Source organism: Entamoeba nuttalli, assembly GCF_000257125.1.
Source record: "Entamoeba nuttalli P19 unplaced genomic scaffold asmbl_3446, whole genome shotgun sequence".
NCBI lineage: Eukaryota > Evosea > Mastigamoebida > Endamoebidae > Entamoeba > Entamoeba nuttalli.
The window spans coordinates 1-14,394 of record NW_008576091.1 but is presented as its reverse complement, the minus strand read 5'-3'; the positions used below and the strand labels follow the sequence as shown (position 1 = coordinate 14,394).

Below are 14,394 nucleotides of genomic sequence, written 5' to 3'. Positions count from 1 at the left end.
ACAAGCTAGATGTCATAGAATTGGTCAAAAAAAAGAAGTTAAAGTTTATCGTTTAGTTAGTAAAAATACATATGAAAGATATATGTTTGAAAGAGCGTCTATGAAATTAGGACTTGACCAAGCTGTTTTAGCTAATATCACTACTTCTTCAGATCCTAAAGATAAACAGCAACCATCAAAAGAACTTATAGAAAGTTTATTAAGAAATGGTGCATATGGAGCTTTCAAAGATGATGAAGAGTCATCATCTAAATTTTGTGAAGAAGATATTGAACAAATTCTTGAAAAAAGGTCATCAAAAGTAGTTTGGAAAGGTGGAGAAAATTCATTAGGTGGTTCTTTTTCAACTGCAACATTTCAGTCAGAAACAGGAGAAACTATTGATGTTAATGATGAACATTTTTGGGAAAAAGTTTTACCAAAAGATAGAAATGTATCTCAACTCACAAAAATATTTAATGATGTTTTTGGAGGAAGAGCAGGAAGAACGTCACAAGCACGAAGAAACTCATGGATATTAAATGAAAAAGAACAATATTTAAAAGATGTTAATGATTTTGCAAAACAAATTATTGAAGAATATGAAAGTAAAGGAAAAATAAGCCCTGATAGGGATGGTCTTGTTTCACTTATTGAAACTATTCTCACTGTTAAAAGTTATTTTGAAGAAGATGAAGTTAATACCTTAGAAGAAGAATTAGAACAATTAAAAGTTACACGACATAGAAGAACTACTTTAAGTAGAATGGTTAGTACAGACATTGAAATGGATGAAGATGAAAATGAAGAAAGTCTTACAAAGAAAAAGAAGGTAAAAAAAGAAGAATTAAGTATTGAAACAAAAATCAATTGGTATAATTCTGTTATTAATTATGGAAGAGTTAATTGGATGATTTTAAGAGATAGGGCAAGAATTAATGAAGATTGTCAACAAGATGAATTACGAATATTAACCATACGATTCTTAAAAAATTGTATTGCTGCTTGTGATATAAATGGTATTGAAAAGAAATATTTTGTTAAATTACTTCTTGCGTTCCATGACGTGAAAAGAAAAAGAAGAGGAAAAGATGAAGAAATTAATGATGAACATCATTATACTTTAGAACCAGAATATTCTTTTATTACAAATGATGTTAAGTCTTGGGCAGTTAAACTAAAATATATTAATCGATTATGTTCATTATTTATTCACACCGACACAGTAATTGGAGCACTTGTTGACATTCCAAATCAAAATTGTAATTTCCCTGAATTAAAGAAATGGTGGAATGATGAGTGTAATAAAGATCTTGTGATTGGAGTATATAAATATGGTTTTTCTTCATCTGAATATCTTCAACAAGACCAAAAGTTATGTTTTGTAGAACTTATGAAAGATGATGATGATGAAGATAAACTTGAAAAAGAAAGTGATGAACCTGGAGATAATAAAATAGTTATTAAAATACCTAAAGAATTTCCGTCAAATAAAGATCTTGACAAACAAGCAAAAACAATTATTGCTTGGTTAGATAAGTTCATTAAAAAACAAAAAAAAGAACATGCCTATGATGAAGAACAAGAATGAAGTAATTTTTTATAAAAAAATTATTATTGTTTAATTGAAACTTTTATAGTAACGTTTTTAGACAATATTTTATATTGAAAGATTTTTTTATTTGACTAGGAATTAATTATAAGTTTGTTATGAGTAATTGCATCTAAATTAAAATAAAATCTATCAGTGATAAAAGAAAATGAAATTATGAGAGTTGTACTTAAGAAAAGAACCTTGTAACTATAAAAAAAGAAAGTTGAACTAGAAAAAAAGAGATAATATACAATGAGCGTTAAAGAAAAGAATATAACAACATTATTAAAATTAATTAAACATGGTTAATTCTTGAAGAACAAAACAAAGTACATCGAAACAATTTGTTCTAAATTATTTTAGATAGTATGAAGTCTAACTAGTCTTCAATGAATGAAGTGCTTTATATTAACATTTCTTTACATTAGATGAGTTAAAGTTATTGTTTATATACAATTAAGAGATTATGTTATAACATCCTTTATAGATATATTGTTTTATTTATTTAGGTTGTGTGTTGTTCGTTCGATTTTATCGCTATTGATTAGGAAATTATCAATTTAAACTAAAATTTGTCAATTAAAATAAAGTTTCCATTTTATTAAGTTGATTTGAGGTATTACTTTTTGTTTTGTAGTGGAATTTATTTGTATTTTTTTATTTGAATTTTTAGTTAAGAAAATACAAATGAAAAAAAGAGCAATTTATTTACAATTAATCAATGATTAATAATTAAATTAAGATTAAAGTATTTATCATATATGTTTTTTTGTTTTAAGAATTTAAAAAAAGAATTAATTGAAACGGGAAGTGAATTTAATTTTGTGGTTGAGTGAATTTATTAAGAAGTGAGGCAGTACTATCGGAAATAGAAATTAGAGTTGACCTATTAGAAGAGAGTATACTACGGATCATACCAAATAATACTTTTATATAAGACTTCTTTTCATAGAACTCTTTAAATAAAGAATCAAAGACACTAGCATAGTTACCGCTTAAATTCATCTTATCTATTGATGGTATTTGAAATGATTCATTACAAACATTCATTTTAGCTAATTGTTCAATATAAGAATGAACAATAATTTGACCAAATCCTTTAATAGAGAAATTCCTAATAAAAAGATGATTAGATGATAAAATGTTATCATCAATATTAATTGAATGAACCAAACGATCTAATACCATCATATGTCTTGTTAAATAATTCACATCAATTTGAGCATAATTAAAAAAGACTGTAATTTCATCAACAGGATAAATAGAATATTTTGGGAACCATCTATTTTGTTTAAAAATAATATTTGGTACACTTGAATTAGATGAAGATAATGTAAGAAGAGTATTTTCTTCCTTTTCATTTGATAACAACTGGATGTTTATCATTTTAATAGTAAATGTATTAATTTCAAATGATAATTGTGCTTGTTTTCTTTTATCCATTTTATACATTCCATTTTTAATACCAACATTAATTAAAACTAATGTTTCAATATTTTCATGATTTAGTTCTTTATCTTTAATGTTTAGTTCAATTTCTATTGAACTAAAACTAACGCTTAACCATTGTTTTATTTCTTGATTATTTAATGAAATTTTAATTTCTTCATCATTAATTTGATATTTAGAATTATTTGGTTTTGAAGGGGTTGTGTCTTCAGAGCCAAATCCCATCATCTGAGTGCCTTCAGGTTCTTGTAGATCAGACTCTTCTCCAAAAAATTCATTTGTTTCATCCTTAAAAAATAATCTATCATCTGGAAATGTTGATAATTTGATAGTGTCTTTATCAACTTTTCTTTCTATTCGTTCAATTCCTTCAACAATAAATTCTTCTTCATTTATACTATAATACTTAAATGATTGTTTTTTATTGTCATTCTCAAATGTTTTTAAAATATTATTTAAAAACTTTGTAATTTCTTCAATATTATTTGTAGTGGAAATACGTGTTGGTGGTACATCAATGTTCCAAATATCATCGTTACTTTCAATGAGAATAACATCATCTAACCTCATTATTATAGAGTCATTAAATTTTAATTCTTTTGAATCAATTAAAATTCTTTCTTTTGAGGTATTACCAATAATTCTAATTAACCCATTATCTAAAGTAATAGAAGAGTCACAAAAATGTAATTGTAGATGATTTATTTGAAGATGAATTTCAGTTGGTCTTGTTAGAATAAATGTATTGAAATCATGAATAAAAGAATAGTCATAATCTTTATTATTTTCTAATACAGTAATTTTTCCAATAATAAGTTGATCAATTGGAGGAGTTAAACAATACATAGTTTCAATAATAGTTTCTTTATTTTCACTACGAATTTGATTTAATAAATCATTAAATGATTTATATTTAGTAAATGTGTATAAATTACCTTCTATTTTAATTATTTTTAAATCAATTTTAATAGAAAGTATTGAAACAAAATTTCCACTACCAACAAAGTTAGGTACAAATCTTAACCTAATAATTGCATCTTTGTCTGTGTAATTATTTTTGTTATCTTTAATTGTTATTGAATTAATTTCAATTTCAATAAAATCATTATTCATTATTTGTTTGCCTTCTTTATTATTAAATGGTAGAATACATTGGTCGAGTGAAGATGATTTTATTTCATTATTTACATCATTTTGTGGTATTTTAAATAAAAGATTGAACACTGAAAATATTAAATGAAGTTCATTAAAGTCTAATATCATAACATTGTTAATAGTAATTGAATAACAATGATGAGAATATCGAAGATAAAGATCTAATTGATCAAGAACATTTTCATTTAATGTATAAAATTTATTTAATGTTTTTAAATTATTTGATGTTTTAATTAAGCGAGGGGTTATTGTTTCATTAGTTGGAGTAAAGAATTTTACATTTTGTGTGTTTAATATAGCTTCCTCCCTTGTTGTAATTTTAAATTCGATTAATTGCATTTCCATAATTTCTATAAAATCATTTTCATTTATTTTTTTCTTAATTGTAACAACTGTTTGATCTCCATCAATTCCACCATTAATTATGTCTCCTTTTGGAGTACGAGACATCCATAACCCTTGTGTATTTTGAATAACAATATTTATTTGATCCATTCCAACATCAATTAATATTGAATTAATCATGAATTTAACTTCTTTATTGATATTAAAGAATTTCCTAAGTATTTGTTCTAATTTTAATATTAATTGAATGAATGAAATAAACTGACTATTTTGGTTAATATCTTTAATATGTATATTACATGTGATTTGTTCTTCTGTTACTGCAATAGAAAGAACTTCAATATATTCTTGATTATTATTAAAAATATGAATTGATTCAATACAAATACCATATTTGCTTTCATTATCTGATTTAAGTAGTACTTGAATATTAATACCATTATCAATATTAATATTCATTTTAATTGGTTCTTGACAATTCCAAATAAGCTGAATTTGAGGTATTTCATTTACTTTTGTTTTAGGAGTTGAAAAAAACCAACCAGTTAGTTGTGTTTTTAATGTCAGTATCTTTACAAACTCTTGTTTAAACGTATTAATTTCTTTAATTTTTTTAAATATTTCATCCCCATTTATTATTTCATATGGAATGTTCCATTCAATACTTCCTATATTAATATTCATTTCTTTTTTTAATGGATTTTGTTCATGACCAAAGAATGAATCAAATAATGATTCAATTCCTTTAATACAACATTTTTCTTTTTCTTTTTTTACACAACACTGAATTTGTTGATTATTATTTGTATTAATAATAATTTCTAATTCATTAAATGACATTGTTGGTTGATCATTACAAGAAATAACAAATTCTTTTATCATTAATATTAATTCCTCTTTATTATTATTCCTTATAACAAATTTTAATGAAGAAACAGAAATCTTTCCATGTTCATTTCTCATACTCTATTTATTAACATTATTATTTTATTTTTCTTTTCATAATAACATCTTACAAACTGTAAAGATCTCATTAAACTTGTTTGTTTTAAGTATAGAATTTTCATTCATCTCTTCTTCTTTAAAGTCAACTTCTAACTCTATTGTCTCTATTTCAAATGTTTTATGGTCAATATATTTTATATCACTTACATATGATTTATAATATTGAAAATACTTCGGTAAAATGTCCTATAAATGAGTTAATTATTATCTTCAAATGAACTTTTATAAATTCTTTTTTTATAAACAAACCTTCTTAATGTTATTGTTTTCAATGATGTCTGTTAATTTTTTTTCCATCTTTTGATTTTCATTAGTTTTTTTTTAATTAGTTTATTAAATAACAAAAAACAAATATATATTTGTTTTTCTTTTGTTTTATTTTATCACTCATTAAAATAAGAACCTCTTCTCTTTCTTCTTGTGTCTTTGTTAACTATTTTTTAGTATTAAAGTATTATCTGTAAATTTATTAAAACTACTCTTTTTTGAAGTTTATACTAAGTTCTAAGTTATTTCTTGATTCTATCTTTTTCATTCATCTTCTCCATTCAATAATCTTGACAAAATTAGTACTAAAACTTTTTATAAGTCAATTACTTATAAGTTCTCTTTTAACTATGAATGGTTTTATTTAGATATTAATAGAACAAAGATATACAGACTTCATTGTATATTTTAGTCTATATAACTCAGCTTATAGAATCTTTTCTAGTTAATTTTCTTTTTTTTACTAAAACAATAACTAAATTTGTGCCTTTGATGAAAACCCCCCAGTAGTTTGATTCTTTTAATACTTTTACTAGACTTTCAGTAAATCTTATTTGTTGTTATGACTGAGTATTCTTTCATTCCTTCCAATGTTTTATTGAAATAAAAACTAAAAAGATAAAAACTTTTTATTAGACATAATGCAGTATAATATTAAATCTCTTTTCCATAAGTATAAATGATATACTTGTTATTCTTTTTTTTGGTAAAAAAACTCTTTAGTTATTGGTAACAAACAATATTCTATGATTGTATTAAAGACACAAGGCAAGTTTGTTCTTCTTGAGAATGGATTTAAATAAGATACTATAAATCCTTATAATAGTATAACTTATTAGAATATTTTTTTATAAAATAGTTATGAAATTAGAATGGAAAATATATAATAATGGAAATATTAAGAGGTAAAAAATGAGTCTTAGTTTGTTTTTTTATATAAAGAATAATTTTAAATTCAAGGAGAATTGAATATATTATGGAAATTTAGAACTAAAAATAAATTTATATTATGATTCAAAGAGAGGAGATTCACTCATTTTGTGTCAATGAAATTCTTCCAAAATCAGAAAAACGCAATTCTTTGTGAAAAGTGAATTGACTGCATTAATTATAATAAGTGAAAGTAGAGACTAACAAAAAAATATTGACATATTAGAGTAAAAGGATTAGATAAAAGAAAGTAAAAGAAGAAAAAACAATTTAAAAAGAGAAGAGAAAGAAAAAAAAATTATAGGAGAAAAACAAATTTCTTTAAAAAATAACTTTAAAACTAAAACTTAAAAAAGTAATCGAATAATTTTTAAATGGAAATATTACCTGAACCAAGTCTAACTCTTCTTGATGTTTTTATGTTATATCAGACATCAACCTTTCCAGCGACTGTTAGAAAAATTAATGAAACTGAAAGTTTTTTCTGGAATAAAGTTCTTGAATTAGAAACTCCTTTTAATGAATATTTATTTATTAAAATACTTACTGCTATTCATAATCAATGGTCGTCATATACAAGTAATTATCAACAACATTCATTTGAATCTAATGATACTAATGTCTTCACTCGAAATAGAGGTGTTAGTGATGCAGATAAAAAAAATAAAATTCTAATAGACACATCAATATCTCCTGTATTTGCTTCGGATGATCATAAACTTTCAAATTCATCGTCTTCTAAAACTCATTTAATTACAACATCAAAAGATAATTTAGTAAAACCAAAATGTCAAACTCATGGTGATTCATATCTTCTTTCTGCTTCTTCTTCTTGTCCTAATAAAACTAATGACCATTCTGAACTTCTTAGAACAGAACAAATTGGAACTCCTCCTAAATTTTTAGAACCACTTCCTAAAATTTCTCGTCCTACTTTAAAACGTACAATACCAGGAGCTTTTTCATCAACAAGAAATATTTCATTTACACCTCATGATAAACATAAAAGACCGGCAATACCTGATAAAAAATTAACAAAAAGTAAAAGTATGGAATGTATGCTTTCAGCATTTAATTCAGAACTTGTAACAAGAGGAGAGATTGCATTAAGAGAAAGAAGAAGAGTTGGAATTAATGCCTTAACAACAAAAAGTTTAGCTTCAACACAATTTACAAATGAAACCACTAAATTAACAAATAATACAAGTGAAAGTAAAAAAGATAGTAAGAAACAACAAGAAGATGATAATGAATGGCAATTATTTTCATCATTATTACAAAGAAAAACACTTAAAAATGTTATTAAAATTCCATCAACAAAAGAAATAGAAAGAATGATGAATACAGATAATTTAGTTGAAAAATATTTAAGAGGAAAATTTAATGCAATTCAATATGAAGGTGGAACAACAAACATTTTAATTAATGGAAATAAAATTGCAATATCAGCAGGAGTATTAGTTGATGTATTAAATGGAAATTACATTAATAATTTTATTTATAATCAAAAAGAATATTATGAAGGATTACATACATTAGCAATTTTATATATTGGAACAATTAGACCATTTTGTTCAATTAGAAATTCTTCAAGAATAATTGTTTCAGCACTAAAAACATTTAATAAATTAATTCCACCAATTATGGCATTAGAAAGAAGAATTTCCAGAATGTTTACATTTGAAAAAGGAAATGAAAATATTATTAATGCATTAGAATGGTATTCTAAAGAACTTATTTGTTATGGAATGTATATTGAAAAAATTAAAAAAATACGTGAATTAATTCAATTAACTTATAAAGAAGATGTTCTTCATTCATTAGAAATTGCTATTAATGAATATGAAGAAACTCATGAAAAAGTAAAACCATTTGAAGAATTAATTGAATTACCAATACAACATTTTGGAAGATTAGGAGCATTATTATTTTATTTAATGAGTAAAACATCAGAACCATCTCAAATTATTAAACAAACAATACAAAAATATATTCAAGTATTATCATCAATTAGTGATCTTTCTTTAAAAAAATTAAATCAAATAACTGGAATGGATTTAAAAAAAAAAGGTAGATATTTAATTCATTTTGGTGGTGTAAAAATTACATCAAAAGAATTTAAAGGAAAAGAATGGAAATTATGTTTATTATTTAATGACATTTTACTTATTGCTAAAATTGATGTAACAGAAAAATATCGTAATGAACGTGAAATATTAACTAGATTTGAAAATGCACCTTCAGGTAATGATATTAGTTTATTAAAAAAATATTATTGTAAAGTAGAATATAATTGTGATACTTCTAAACTAATTGTTTGTTCAGATAAAAATTACTCTTTCACATTAAATACAATGATTTGTATTTGTTATAATATGAAAGAAAGAGATAATTGGATATCTTCTTTTCACTCTGTAAAAGTCTCATTTTTAAATTGACTTAATGTTATATTAATTGTTGTTATAAAAAACAAAAAATATATATATTTTATAATTAAAACTAATCTATTAATTTGAAAAATTGAGAAACGAAGAGCATTCGAGAATTAATAAAGAGACAAATAGAATTTCGCTTTTAAACTATCAGCTTCTACATCAACTTTTTTTGATATTCTATTCATTCTTATTAAACGAACTTCTTCATTCAAAAACAGTCTCATGACTGAAGAAACAACCTTATCAAGTAATTTACTAAGTAATGAAAAAGAAGTTGTTGATGAAGAAGGTAATGGACAACCTGAACCAATTGGAACTGCTGGAATTCCTGGTACTATTTTTAATTTAGCAAATACAGTAATTGGAAGTGGAACATTAGCTATTCCATTAGCTTTTCAATATAGTGGATATATTGGAGGAATAACCTTATTATTAGTAGCATGGATTCTTTCCGCTTTTGCTATGTATTTGTTAACATACGTTAGTGCTAAAACAAAATTATGGACATACAAAGATATTTCATTAAAAGTAGGTGGTAAAATAATTAGTTATGTTGTTCAAATTAGTATTTTCTGTTATACAACTGGAACATGTATTGCTTATCCAATTTTCTTAGGTGGGTTTATGCCACATGTTTTTTCTACATTTGCAGGAAGTACTATATTAGTTGATAGACATTTTGATATTATGATTGTATGTTTTTGTATTATTATTCCAATTTCATTCTTTAAAAATTTAAGTGCTTTAAAGTATTGTTCTTTAATTTCATTAGCTTGTATTATTTATACTACACTTACTTCTTGTATTGAATTCTTTACAACATACCATGATAATATTGATAGTCATCCTCCTCAAGTATTTAATCTTAGTGTAGAATTTTTAAGAGGTTTTCCTTATATGACTTGTGCTTTTACTGCTCATTACAATGTACTTCGTTTCTATTCTGAATTAAAAAATAGATCAATAACAAAAATGAATGTTATTGTTGTTTCATCAACTCTTTGTTCTTTTGCTGTTTATTTATTAATTGGTTTATTTGGGTATTTCTCTTTAACTCCTAACATTACTGGTAATATTCTTGTTGATTATCCAACAAGTGATATTCCTATGTTCGTTGCTTGTTGTTCATTTTGTATTGTAATGACCACTTCATTCCCATTAGTTCATCATGCTCAACGTGATTTATTTGATAAGTTAGTTTTCTCAGGATGGCAAGAATCAAATATTCGTAGAATTACTTTAAGTTTAGTACTAATTTCTCTTTGTATGTTCCTTGCAACTGGAATCGAACAAATTTCAACAGTACTTGCTTATAATGGTTCTATCTTTGGTGCACTTGTTGTTTATGTTTTCCCAGCATTCTTTGCATTCCGTGTGGCTACTGGATTACTCAAATGGGTTTCACTAGGAATTATGATTATTGGGTTTATTCTTGGTGGTATTGGATTGACCATTACTATTTTAACCCAATTCGGTGTTTTTGATTAATTAAAACATTCATTTTATGCTATTTTTTTTCTTTTATTGTTAAAAGGAAATAAAACAAATCTAAATGATGATTGATGGAAGATTTTCAATTAATAAAAAAATACAACCAAGAAATATATCTTTATGTACTATAAATTACTCTTTAATACAAATCGAGTTTACATCAATATTTTTAAATAACTTTATTATTTAATTATTTTGTTATTTGAACTTGTGTTAATGGTTTTGAAGTATCTTCATCACTTGAAGATGAATCAGAAGAAGAAAATGATGATTCAATAACTTCATGTAATTTTTGATAATTAATTTCTACATCTTTATGTTTAGCTGTAGTAGATAAATTTGTTTTCATTTCGGTTTCTATTAGAGGTTTTTTTGTAATAATCTTTTCATCATCTTTTTTTTCGATCTTCTTTTCATGTCGGTATCGGTAAAATAAATAAATACCAGCAATTACAATTAATAATATCCCAATAATAACACATACCATTATCCATCCTATTAATTGTAAATTTTTACATCCAGTTTTATAACAAATTGATGGTGAATATTCACATTCATTTGTTCCAATACATTCATCATATTTGGCACAACATTGACATGTCTTAGCATGTTTTTTTCCAATTATAAAATCAACAGCAGGAATTTGATCGTTAAGGCATGTTTTTAATTCATTTTGACACGTTTCACAAATACTTTCTACTGAATAAGCACCAACAAATAAAAATAATATAAAAGTAATTTTCATGGATAATTCTTTCTCAGAAATAACTTATTCTTCCCAGATCTTTAGGGTTTTTAATCTTTAACAATTTATTCTTATTAAAGAAAAAAAAAAAGAAAAAAAATATTTTTGTTTTATCACTTTATTAAAACTTTTAGATTATTAATCTTACTATTAAAATTTCATTACCTTTTATTTAATTAAATAAAATTAACCAAAAACTTTAACTATCACTTTTTCAATCAATTCAATGCTTAGTCTGACTCTGATGATGAGGAACTAGAATTTGATGATGACTCTGAATCTGATGATTCTGAACTTGATGAGTCTGAAGAAGATTCAGAAGATGAACTTGAAGAACTTTCCTTATTATTTTCTTCTTTTATTTCTTTCTTCTTTTCTTCTTCTTTAACTTCTTTCTTCTCTTCTACAACTTTCTTTTCTTCTTTAACACCCTTTTGTTTTTCCTTTGTCTCTACTTTAACTTCTTTTTTATTTTTTGGTATTTCATTAGTTGTAGCATTTTTCTTTCCTTCTTTCTCTGATTTAATATAGGGAACTTCTTTCAAATATTCAGCTGGAGTTTTATCATTTGGTTTACCATATTTCTCTAACTTACCTTCAGCAACAAGTTTCTTCTTTTGTTGGGCATGTGGTCCAAGTCCCCATTTACGTGGATACAAATCTTTATCCATAATAACTCTCTTAATAGTAGCAACAACACCATATTCACAAGTAATCATTTCTTCTGATGTCATCTTAGCAATACCAAGAGCAATAGCTTCACCTTTAGATGTCATAAGTACAACAATTTCATTCATAGTAATTCCTTTAGAATATCTAAGTAAACCTGGAACCATTAATTTAGCACCATAACAAATAGCATTTACACTAGAGTCTTTAACAACAATTTTTTTGTATTTAGTTAATAAAGTTTCAAGTGGTCTAACACAATGTCTAATATAACTTTCATCACCATGATTTTCATATAAGTACATAGCATCGAGAACATCATGTAAAGTAACCATATTATCTTTCTCAGTTAAATTACCTGATCTAACTCTTCTTAATTCTTCCATATGAGCACCACATCCCATAAGATATCCAAGATGGACACAAAGTGTTCTCATATAAGTTCCAGCTTGACATTGAGTTCTAAACAATGCAAGTCCTTCTTTTTTATCAACTTCAAGTAATTCAGTATTATAAATTGTTCTAATTCTAAGACTTCTTTTAACTGCAGCAATAACTGGTGGAAGTTGGAAAAGAGCACCAGTTAATGTATTAATAACAGTTTTAACTTGTTGTTCATCTGAAATAGCTTCATGGAACTTACAAATACAAACATATTCTTTACCTGCATCTTGTTGTGATTTAACAAGTCTTGTAGCACGATCAATACAAACAATAAGACAACCAGTAACAGCTGGATCAAGAGTTCCTGAATGTCCAGTTTTTTCAACTTTTAAAATTCTTTTTAACCAAGCAACAACTTCATGAGAAGATGGATTAGCTGGTTTATCTAAGTTAATAATACCATATTTAAAATGTTCAGAAATTGGTCTATTAATTGGTGAATTACCAGCTGAAGCAGGTGTATAATGTCCTGTTTTAATTTCAAGTTGGTCAAAATTTTGAAGAAGTAATGGCCATGATGAATAATCTGGAGTTGATTTTTCTTCACTTGGTTTAATTACAAAGTCAGACATGAATTTAATCTATTTGAATTTTTCAGGGTTTTTTATTTCAAAATAAGGGTTTTCTCTTTTCTCATTGGTTATTTTTTCTTTATTATTTTTTTATAATTTTTTTATTATAAAATATAGTTTAATTCAGGGTTTTATTTTTATAAAATAATAAAAAAACAAAATTTACTGTAATTTTTTGTCATATTATACTTTAACGTTATCTCTTTAAAAATTCAGAAGAAGAGAGGCGTTGTGAATATATGAATATATAGTAAGAAATAAAAAAAAATAAAAAAAAAGAAATGTATGCTCAAAACGAGATGAGCACTGGTGTTTAATTGAAATAGAAATGTTTAATTATTTTGAGATTCTTTATTTTTAGATAATCATTTAATGAAGAAAAATATAAGAAAACTTGAAAATTCCCTTTAAAAATACTAATGAAACAGAATGAAAAAGCAATTGGGAGGAGTTTAAAAGAAGTTCCAACAATTAATAAAATACCATATCCAATTTATGATATGCTTGAAAAATTATCAAGTAAATGGGAATATATTTTAACAGAAGGAATCTTTAGAGTACCTGGAAATATGACAGATATTATTGCAATAAAAAAACAATATGAAAATGGAGAAAGTGTAAATTTAAATAATGTTCAAATTTCTACTGTTGCAAGTCTTCTTAAAAATTATTTAAAAGAAATTCCTGGTTTTTTAGTGAATAATGAAAATGTTTGATTTAAATAATAACAATATTACTACAATAACATAAATTAATACTGTAGAAAGACTTATTTAATGCTACTATTTCAATGTTTCAAATGGATGATTCATTAAAAGAATTGGTCATTAAAAATATGAAAGATGCTTTATCATTTTTACCATTTTTAAATTATATTACTTTAAAACATGTCATTTTTCATCTTCATTTAATTGCACAATATTCTCAATTTAATTTAATGGATTCTAATAATTTAGCTACTGTATTTGCTCCTGTCTTATTTTCTTTAAGTATTGAAGAATTAATGAATAATAAAAACTATGCTATTATTACTATTAAATTTTTAATAGACAATTATAACGATATTTTCACTGTTTGTTGGTTTATTATTATTCATACAATAATGATTCTCATTAGTTAGACAAATAATAAATTTATAGACGGAAGTTATCTTGAACCATATAACTATCAAATCCCATTTGGGAAATGTCCAAAAGAGTTATTACAATTATCAGATAATAATCCTCAATCAATTCATTAATTCATTTATTATTCTTCATTTATTCTTTTTTGTTTTTCATTCTCTAAAAAAAAAGATGCATTACAGGAGACACC

General features: G+C 24.6%; 9 protein-coding genes across 9 annotated transcripts in view; 6 read left to right on the top strand and 3 right to left on the bottom strand.

Annotated features, from left to right (window-relative positions):
- ENU1_068650 (chromodomain-helicase-DNA-binding protein, putative) overlaps positions 1–56 on the top strand; it is a gene marked incomplete at both ends in the record, with an annotated part of 2,238 nt that extends 2,182 nt beyond the window's left edge. Inside the window, one exon of the mRNA XM_008858365.1 lies at positions 1–56. This exon is cut by the window's left edge and continues 2,182 nt beyond it. Within this exon, the coding sequence (XP_008856587.1) occupies positions 1–56 (56 nt within the window).
- A 26-nt stretch (positions 57–82) lies between these two features.
- ENU1_068640 (chromodomain-helicase-DNA-binding protein, putative) lies at positions 83–1,570 on the top strand (the record flags this gene model as incomplete). Its single annotated transcript, XM_008858364.1, has 1 exon — positions 83–1,570. One exon carries the CDS (start codon positions 83–85, stop codon positions 1,568–1,570), a length of 1,488 nt encoding a protein of 495 aa, XP_008856586.1.
- Positions 1,571–2,389: 819 nt separating this feature from the next.
- ENU1_068630 (hypothetical protein) lies at positions 2,390–5,485 on the bottom strand (the record flags this gene model as incomplete). Its single annotated transcript, XM_008858363.1, has 1 exon — positions 2,390–5,485. The coding sequence occupies one exon, from the start codon at positions 5,483–5,485 to the stop codon at positions 2,390–2,392; it is 3,096 nt and encodes a 1,031-aa protein (XP_008856585.1).
- Positions 5,486–7,098: 1,613 nt separating this feature from the next.
- ENU1_068620 (hypothetical protein) lies at positions 7,099–9,162 on the top strand (the record flags this gene model as incomplete). Its single annotated transcript, XM_008858362.1, has 1 exon — positions 7,099–9,162. The coding sequence occupies one exon, from the start codon at positions 7,099–7,101 to the stop codon at positions 9,160–9,162; it is 2,064 nt and encodes a 687-aa protein (XP_008856584.1).
- Positions 9,163–9,381: 219 nt separating this feature from the next.
- On the top strand, positions 9,382–10,647 carry ENU1_068610 (amino acid transporter, putative; the record flags this gene model as incomplete). The annotated part of the gene is made up of 1 exon (XM_008858361.1): positions 9,382–10,647. One exon carries the CDS (start codon positions 9,382–9,384, stop codon positions 10,645–10,647), a length of 1,266 nt encoding a protein of 421 aa, XP_008856583.1.
- Positions 10,648–10,840: 193 nt separating this feature from the next.
- Positions 10,841–11,395, bottom strand: ENU1_068600 (hypothetical protein; the record flags this gene model as incomplete). The annotated part of the gene is made up of 1 exon (XM_008858360.1): positions 10,841–11,395. The coding sequence occupies one exon, from the start codon at positions 11,393–11,395 to the stop codon at positions 10,841–10,843; it is 555 nt and encodes a 184-aa protein (XP_008856582.1).
- A 230-nt stretch (positions 11,396–11,625) lies between these two features.
- ENU1_068590 (rRNA pseudouridine synthase) lies at positions 11,626–13,080 on the bottom strand (the record flags this gene model as incomplete). The annotated part of the gene is made up of 1 exon (XM_008858359.1): positions 11,626–13,080. The coding sequence occupies one exon, from the start codon at positions 13,078–13,080 to the stop codon at positions 11,626–11,628; it is 1,455 nt and encodes a 484-aa protein (XP_008856581.1).
- A 419-nt stretch (positions 13,081–13,499) lies between these two features.
- Positions 13,500–13,796, top strand: ENU1_068580 (RhoGAP domain containing protein; the record flags this gene model as incomplete). Its single annotated transcript, XM_008858358.1, has 1 exon — positions 13,500–13,796. One exon carries the CDS (start codon positions 13,500–13,502, stop codon positions 13,794–13,796), a length of 297 nt encoding a protein of 98 aa, XP_008856580.1.
- Positions 13,797–13,915: 119 nt separating this feature from the next.
- On the top strand, positions 13,916–14,320 carry ENU1_068570 (RhoGAP domain containing protein; the record flags this gene model as incomplete). The annotated part of the gene is made up of 2 exons (XM_008858357.1): positions 13,916–14,152; positions 14,201–14,320. The coding sequence occupies 2 exons, from the start codon at positions 13,916–13,918 to the stop codon at positions 14,318–14,320; spliced, it is 357 nt and encodes a 118-aa protein (XP_008856579.1).
- Between the last annotated feature and the right edge of the window lie 74 nt (positions 14,321–14,394).